At 58.5% G+C, this 7804-nt stretch overlaps 2 protein-coding genes across 2 annotated transcripts; both read right to left on the reverse strand.

The window, feature by feature from the left end:
- Positions 1 to 19: 19 nt before the first annotated feature.
- Positions 20 to 439, reverse strand: Nhlrc4 (NHL repeat containing 4). Its single transcript, XM_057773300.1, has one exon. It carries the CDS (start codon positions 437 to 439, stop codon positions 20 to 22), a length of 420 nt encoding a protein of 139 aa, XP_057629283.1.
- A 2420-nt stretch (positions 440 to 2859) lies between these two features.
- On the reverse strand, positions 2860 to 7478 carry Prr35 (proline rich 35). Its single transcript, XM_057776587.1, has 3 exons — positions 7348 to 7478; positions 3906 to 5008; positions 2860 to 3633 (listed from the first exon to the last, which is right to left on the reverse strand). Exons 2-3 carry the CDS (start codon positions 4967 to 4969, stop codon positions 2988 to 2990), a joined length of 1710 nt encoding a protein of 569 aa, XP_057632570.1. The 5' UTR covers positions 4970 to 5008; positions 7348 to 7478; the 3' UTR covers positions 2860 to 2987.
- Positions 7479 to 7804: the final 326 nt, after the last annotated feature.

Here is a 7804-nt window from a genome sequence, read left to right on the forward strand (position 1 = left end):
GGCCAGTCATAGCAAGGGGCTATTTCCCTGAGGCCATCTCTCCAAGATACTGGTACACCTTGATGCAGTTGTCCCCTGCATCTGCCACCACCAGTTGGCCCTGGGGAGCACAGGCTATACCCAAGGGCCTCTCTAGTCCCTCCAACTGCAAGCAGATGGGTGGCCCAACCCGGGGGAACAGGGTTACTTGGTGCTTCTGCTCATCAGCCACAATAATGCTACCCTCTGAGTCAGAGCACACACCTGCTGGCTGGCCGAAGCTATGCCCAGTCAGGGTTCCCAGGGAGCCCAGAGGCTGGTGGGCACTGCCAAACAGCTGTACATCCCCAAATTCTTCACTCACAGCAAGGCCCCCATCAGGCCCTGGACCTACCCAACAGGGGCCCTCTAGACCTAGCATGGAAGTTGGAGCCAGGGCCTCCCAAGTTGGTCCCAACATGAAGCTGTGCACAGTTCCAGGCAAATAGTCTGTCACCAGGAAGTGGCCAAAGGCATCCACAGTCAACCCTCGGGGGGACAAGAATGTGCCTACAGTCACCCAGCGGCCCTGGGGTTCCCGGGAAGTGTACCGGAGTGCATACACGGCCCCATGGATGAGGTCACTGACAACCACAAGCCCGGAAGCTGTCACAGCCACATCCTCTGGAACAAAGGCTCCAGTTCTAGGCACGCGGCAGGGTAGTTGACAAATGGATCGTCCCTCAAGATCCAGCACATGGACACAGGATGCAGCACCAGCTGTCAAGAAGAGCAGGCCATCTGGGGAGCAGTGCAGGCCTCGGGGGGCCCCGGCAGCCCCTGCAGGTACCAGGATTTGCCCCAGAAGCCGGGGCTGCCGGGAGTGACTGGCATCTCTTAGCTGGTCCAGCCTGAGATCAGGCCCTTAGGTGTAGATGGCTAGAAGTAGGGGTGGCTCAGGAGCTCAAGGAGTCAGGATAGATGGGAGGCCAAGGGCAGTAAATCAGTCGGTCTCAGCTTCCCCGCAGCTGCAAAAGAGTTGGGACACCCATGGGTGCTGATGGTGACTGGTGGGTGCTGGCGCCCTCCTACTGAACCGGTGAGGAGCTGAACTGAGATGGGGGGGGGGGGTAAGACTGAGCTGTGTTCACCTGGTCCCCAAGCCCAGAAGCCATACAGGTGGCGAGATGTCTGCAACAGTGGTCCAAGAGACACCACCCACGCAAGAAGGTCAAAGGTTTTGCTCTGAAGCCCAAATCGCAGGCATCGCTGTGTCCCAGCTTAGGAGGGAGGGGAGAGAGATAAGCAGCTTCTCTCAAACTCATCAGCCCTGAGATTCTCCCACAGGGTTGGCCTAAGCTCCTGTTAGTGTTCCACCACCACCACCACACGTAGCCCCTCTGCTTTGACCAGAGAGTGAGCCGAACCCCAGCCCCCCAGGGCTCTCCACTTGCCCCTTCCACAGAGACTAGGATATCCCTTACCTAGGACCAGGCTCCTGCCCTGGACTTTAACTCATGCCTCTGTTGTTAGAGACAGGCTGGGTGTGTGTTTGTGTGGCGGGGTAGGGAGTAGGGGAGGAGTCACCAGACAAGTCCCCTGCAGGGACAAGTTGAGCAAGGAGGCAGGGAGGGGCTGTTTGGGTTGAGTCCCTGGCCTCCAGGCCTGCACCCTCCTGCTTGGGTCTTCCCATGGGCCTTACCCTTACTCTGGACACTTCCTACTGTCCCTTCATAGCTGAAAGTCTCAGACAAGCCTGCCCTCTCCAGAAGGGACCCAGAGTTCTCTACAACAATAGGCCGCCCCTCCAGGCAGGACCTTTGTGTGAGGAACAAACTTTGGTCACCCTCTTGCCACCTCCACCAGGAGGTCAAGCTGGCAATGTGGCCTCCCAGGATCAGAAACCAGGATGCAGTAGGCACATGGGGGTACAGATTTAGGACTTGAGGTTCCTCGAACACCTGGCTCTGCCCCCAGTGGTTCCCCAGGAAGCCTTCAAGTCAGTAGTGTCCAGCTAGCGTTTGTCAGCTTCGGCCTGCAGCCGCACAGCCCCCCGCCCCGGGTCCAGCCAGCCAGAACTCTCGCCCCAATAACACCCGCAAAGTCTCACAGTGGGGTGGCTACCTGATGCTATCACCAGGTGGATGGTTAATGGAGCAGCTGAAGGTCCTGTTTGGACTGGCCCCAGCCTGGTCAGTCCAGCCCCAGTGAGAACAGTGCCTCCTCCGAGGGCAGTTTGTACTTCAGGGCATTCCTGGGTGGGCATGGAGGCTACAGCCCAGCTCCCCGGGGAGAAAAGTAATTTGCTATGGCTGGGGGGCCCCAGCAGCCCTCCCTGGCTGTCTCCCACCCTGGCCTGTGGAAGGCCGAGCAGGGCTGTACTGGGAGGGAAGCAGTGAGCTGTGAAGGCCACTGATGCCTATCATGGCTGCAGGGACTGGCGGGGGGCCCAGGAAGGCCACACGGGGTGAGCAGCCTGGAGCCATAGAAGGCAGGAGGCTTTGACCACCACAGGCAAAGCTGGCATCGGGCTGCTTGGATGGATTCAGGCCCAAGGACGAGCAGGGTCCTTGCCCATCCCCTGTGAGCTGAAACAGACCAGGTCATCCTGACATGTCTGCCTCTCTGCCACTCTTCCCTGAGTCCCATCCCTTGGCCCCAGACTCTTTGGAAGAACCAAGTCCACAATAAGGACTTTGAGGCCCAAGGTGAACCCCAGCATGGTGTCCTAGACACTGCTCCCAGGGATGCCCAGGCCAGGGACATTTCCTCGAGGGTGCCCAGGTGCTTATGCAGGGACAGAAAAGGAAAGAAACCCAAGTAGGGAGTTTGAAGGTGGTTTCTATTTTAATGACCGCAACTCTGTCCAATAAATAAATCATGACCTTCCTAAGTCCATGTGACCCTAGAGATAAACCTCTACCATGGGCTAGTGTGGGGGGATGGGGAGCATTTGTCCAGAATGCATGCACACCGACACTGGACAGGCCCAGACAATGGGGCCCAGGCCAGGGAGAGGAGCCCACACATTAAGGTGGCTGTGGACAGACCTCAGTACCTGGGAGGATCTTCAAGCTTGGGGTATCTTTAGGGGTCTGAGAGCTGCCAGCCCCAAGACGATTGCCCCAGCCACTACCAGGAATTCCATGGTCTTCAGAGGCCTGGAGCGGGAGGGCAGGAGGCGGGACGCTGGAGTCAGCCTCGCACTTGGTGGTGTGGCTAGAGAAAGGCTCGAGTCCAGGACCTAGTATCCTGGAGGGCTCAGAGGCCCCCCTTGCCAGCATGGGGCTTGGCTCGGGCAGCCCCCAGGACTCTGCAGGTGCCTTAGTCCCCTTGGCAGGCACCCGCTTCACTGAGAGGTCCAAGGGTGTGTCCAGCGGCCGAGCTGCCCGGGCCAGCGCCTGATGAATGGTGAACAGCTCGCGGCGAATCTTGCCAAGCTGCTCCCGTAGAGGTCTAGGGGCAAGATCCCCAGACGGTACCAGCTGCCCCAAGCACTGCTCCACTCTGACGTAGTCGCCAAAGGCCTGGGTCAGGTCCTCTCCCACTGGGCCCGGACTTCCTAGCACTTGGCCTTGTGGCTGCTGCAGAAGGTGGACCTCAGGGCCTGGGGCCTCAGGATTACCCGGCTCCTTGTCCTCAGGCCAGAATGTCAGGGAGGACCCTGTTGGCAGGCTGAGAAGTAGAAGCCAGTCAAAAGGCTATCCTGCCTGGTAAAGTCCCCCCTAGCCCCGGCCTATGTCTTCTGCTCAGTGTCACCCACACCCCAGGGAAAAGAAGAGGCCTAGTCTAGAACGGCACATTCAAAAGAAAAGAGAAAAAGATCTCTTTGGTATCAGATTCCTCTGTGGTCTGGAGTCTCTGCTCCTGGTAAGTAAGCTAAAGATGGCCTCCATCCAGCCCACCCTGACACCCCCACCCCAAGACCCAAAGATCCTGATACCCACCTGCTCTGACAGCCAAATTTTGCCAGTTTCAAGGGGGCCTTTGGGAGCTCAGGCATATTGCCCGGGGGCAGCCTCTTCTGCTGGTTGCTCTGAGCCACTCGTTCCAGCTCTCCTTCATGACCTGGGTCTCTGGAAGTGCCATGAGGCCAGGGTGCCCCCAGCCCTGGCACAGGCACCTTCAGCAGCCCAGGGGCAGCCAGAGCCCCAGAAGGCCCCTTGAGGGACACGGAGGACTTGGTAGGGGCAGTCCTTCCTGCTGACTGCCCCAGGGTGTGCTCCAGTAGCAGTGGGTAGTACAGGCGGGGGGCCAGGCCTGGGCGCTCGGGTGCCTGTGGGGTTGGGAAGGCTGCAGGGGGCAGCAAGGGACTTGCTGAGGCCAGGAAGGGCATGTGGGCTGCAGCTGCCGCGAGCGAGGGCCCCAGATAGGAGAAGAGGCCTGGGCTGAGAGGGTAGTTGACACCCAGCAACGACAAGTGGAGGCTCTGGGCTTCGGGGAACTCTCCCTGGGCAGGCGGTGGGTAGCAGGGGACACTACTCTCAGAACCCGCTGAAGCTACGGCCCCTAGAGCCCCACTCATCAGACCACCGCTGAGTCCTGGCTTCCACGACTCTGTCAAGAGGCTACTGGGGCCTGGACCTTTCCGGATGGCTCTAGTCAGAGGGGGCAGTGACCCTGGGGACTCCTCTGGTCCAGGTTTGGGGCCCCTGCTACAACGATGCTGGGAAAGGCTGTCAGTGACTAGATCTGGCACAGTAGGCTGGCTACCGGGGTCTGAGAAGTCTATGGAGCAGCTGGGGGTGGGCACCCGAGGCCTGGGCGAGGGGGGCGCACGGCGGCATGCCCAGTCGGGAGAGTCTAACAGCAGGGAGAGAGAGTCCTTGCAGAGGCTGTACTTCATGTGGTTGTAGAGATGGGACTTCTCCAGGCAGGTGAAGGGGCACTGGAAGCACTTATAGTTATAGGGTTTGCCCCAGGGTCGTGGGATGTAGTGTGGCTTCTTGGGCTTTCTTGACCGTGCCCTTGTCCCAGTGCCCACTCGACATGAACCTGCCTCGCGAGACATGGCAGCCTGCTAGCAGGCAAGCCTGGGCACCATGACCACCTGCAGATAGGAGAGACAAGGACTCAGTTAACACCAGGTCTTCTCGCTCTCTGTTCCTCTTCACTGGGGTCCCTTCATCAGAACTCAAGAAGCCCCTATTTGCTTCACCTCAATGCTTCTGGCCTTTGTACTACAGACCCTTCATCCTTTCGGGAGGAGATGTGGTGGCATTTGCCTGTAATCCCATAATTTGGGAAGCTGAGGTGGGGGGTTTCTGTGAGTTCCAGGATATCCTGAGCTACAGGGTGAGATTCTGTCTGAGAAAGGAGAGAGAGAGAGAGGAAAAAGGAAAGGGAAAATGAAGGCACCTAGATGGTCTGGCCCAGGTACACATAAGTAAGTTTGTAATGTAAGGATGGTCTAAGGAGGACCTAGAAATTGTGAAGAAAATATTGGGTTTCTTTTTCTGAAATTAAGCTTAAGTGGGTGTCTTGTATTTTATTTAGCAAGTGATCCTGTACAAATCACCACTGCCGGGGCCAAACTAGTTCTGTAGGCCAGTTTCTGGGGTAAATGGTCCCCATTTATCTCTGCTCTTTGTGCCAGGCAGGTCCCCACTGAACATTTGGTAAGCGAATGAGAGCAGCCGTGTGTGACCAGAGCCACCAGTCTGATGGCCCTCTAGAGACACTTTCTTGTTGAGCCACCTGCCCCTGCCAGAAACAGAAGCGAAGCACCGAGATTAGAAGCCACCAGCAAACCTTCAAATGCATGTGTGCATGCATGGCGTGTGTATGTATACCAGAACGAGCTAATTGAGTGTCAAGTGGACACTGGGAGTCTCTCAGGGGTCAGCCACACATGAGGTCCCCCAACCCAGGCTGGGGGGAGTGGATGTCACAGTATGGCCCCATGGCACAGCCACCTGCTCAACCCAGCTCCATCTGGGTGGCTTCAGGCAGGTCAGTGACTGAGCCTGCAGTGACCACGCTCAGCCAAGACTCTCTTCTCCTCACGTCCTGCACACTGGCTCAGAAGCTCCTCTTCACTCCATCTGGGCCACCACCTGGGCCGTCCACTATCCCGGCGCTTGTGCCTGTGTGTGGTGCATGTGCACATAGGCTTTGGGTGTGTGCATACGAGCGTGCAAGATTCCCAAGGAATCCTTGCTCTCTGCCTGGAGGAGCAACTGCATGGCTGAGCTAACCAGGCACAGGGTGTGCCACCAAGGGCACACACATCCATACCGCTTCCCACTCAGGATGGATATGGCTGTTCACAAGGGTAAACCCGCATTACAGACTATGCCCAAAGACACATGCAGACACGGCTGGGATTCAGACTTGCTCATAGACTCATCATAGATGCAGACATACATGAGCCTCATGAATGGAACAGCAGGGTTGGGAGTGGAAGACAGTTGCTGAACTCCGCTTTCTTGCATGCTGGCCATTGCACTTTGCCCATGGCAGATATTCACCTTTATTCTCACCAAAGATCAGGTTGTCACCCCTTTGGTGGATAGCTAGAAGAATGAAAAGCACTGCATGCCAAAAGGCATGGGACCATACAGAGGAGTCCACATGACCAAGCTGGGCTCTGGAGATGAGGCAAACACAGGCTAAGGGAGACTCCTAGGTTGGGAGGTGGATGCTGGCTCAGGAAAGGGTCGGGGCCTCCCTGAGGGGTTGCAGACCCAGCATGGACTTGGCATATACAGAGACAGTCTCTTCTCCTGCCTGCATTCCAGCCCCCCCCCCCCCCCCCCCGCCCCGCGCCCCGCAAGATGTGATGACAGATAGGGATGTGTGTTCAGGCAACAGAGGCGTCTGTGCGGGGACCATCGATCACCCAGCCCTGGGAGCCACACAGCTGTGCTGATTGGTGCTACTGCTTAACCTACCTCCCAGCCCGAACTGGAGGGGTCCTTTTGGGGCCTTGGACCCAGAGGGTGAGGCTCTTGTTTTCTCTCCAGACAAGGCACCCGAGGTGCTGACCTCTCCAAGGCCGAGAGGATGCTGGGCACTGGTCCACCACAGTGCACGTCCCTACACCACACATACACAAAGGCACACTCGTTCTGCCGCCACCCAGTCCCAGCCCCGACTTATGACCTGGCATGTGCTCCCTTACAATCTGGCTTAGTGCCTGGTCAGAACTAATAGCTGGAGGGGCCAGCCCACACATGCGTTAACCCTCTTGGGATTTAGTACCCTTCAGGGATGGGCACAGGAGCTGAGGTGGACAGCTGGGACCCTAAAACCTTCCTTTTGCCTCCCCGCTGCGGGCACCGCCCTGATGATCCCTCGAAGTGCGGGGATCACAAGCAGCCCTTTCCACACATTCCATTCTGTCCGGAGCCTGAGCCCCAACTTCGAAGTGCCGCTTGTCTGCCTTACCGCGTCTGCCGAACTGAGCCCGTAGAGGGGCAAACTTCCCACTTGCAGACACCGAGGGGTAACTGAGGTCCAGAGCTGGAAGCGGTAGCGATGCCGTGATGCCGCTGCAGCCGCCTTCCGCGTCCCCCGACGCCGACTCGCAGGCGCCCACCAAAGTTGGCAGCGAAGCGCGTGCGCCACTGCGCGAGCTCCCAAACGCAGCGACCTCCGACCAGGCTGGGCAAGGGAGGCGGGACAGCCTCAGTCGCAGACGGTTCACATCTCCTTGCACGCCGCCCCGCACATTCAGTGGACGCGCTGGGACGGCTCCGGGAGGGAGTGAGGTCGGACCCGCCACGGTGTTGCAAAGCCTGGAGTGGCGCGCAGGTGCGGGCCGAGTGAGGGGCTCCTGGTACCGTCCCCGCCCCCGACGCCTGCAGGCTGCCGCGGGGGTGCGCAGAGGCTGCCAAGTCTCCTG

This window comes from Chionomys nivalis, chromosome 7, assembly GCF_950005125.1.
Source record: "Chionomys nivalis chromosome 7, mChiNiv1.1, whole genome shotgun sequence".
NCBI classification, from domain to species: Eukaryota; Metazoa; Chordata; class Mammalia; order Rodentia; family Cricetidae; genus Chionomys; species Chionomys nivalis.

What these genes read in the sequence shown, in the direction of transcription:
- Nhlrc4 (XM_057773300.1), bottom strand. Translation starts at nt 439, where the DNA reads ATGTTGGGACCAACTTGGGAGGCCCTGGCTCCAACTTCCATGCTAGGT.
- Prr35 (XM_057776587.1), bottom strand. Translation starts at nt 4,969, where the DNA reads ATGTCTCGCGAGGCAGGTTCATGTCGAGTGGGCACTGGGACAAGGGCA. An exon ending in AAATTTGGCTGTCAGAGCAG is followed by an intron (nt 3,634 to 3,905) that starts GTGGGTATCAGG and finishes TCTACTTCTCAG; the next exon opens with CCTGCCAACAGGGTCCTCCC.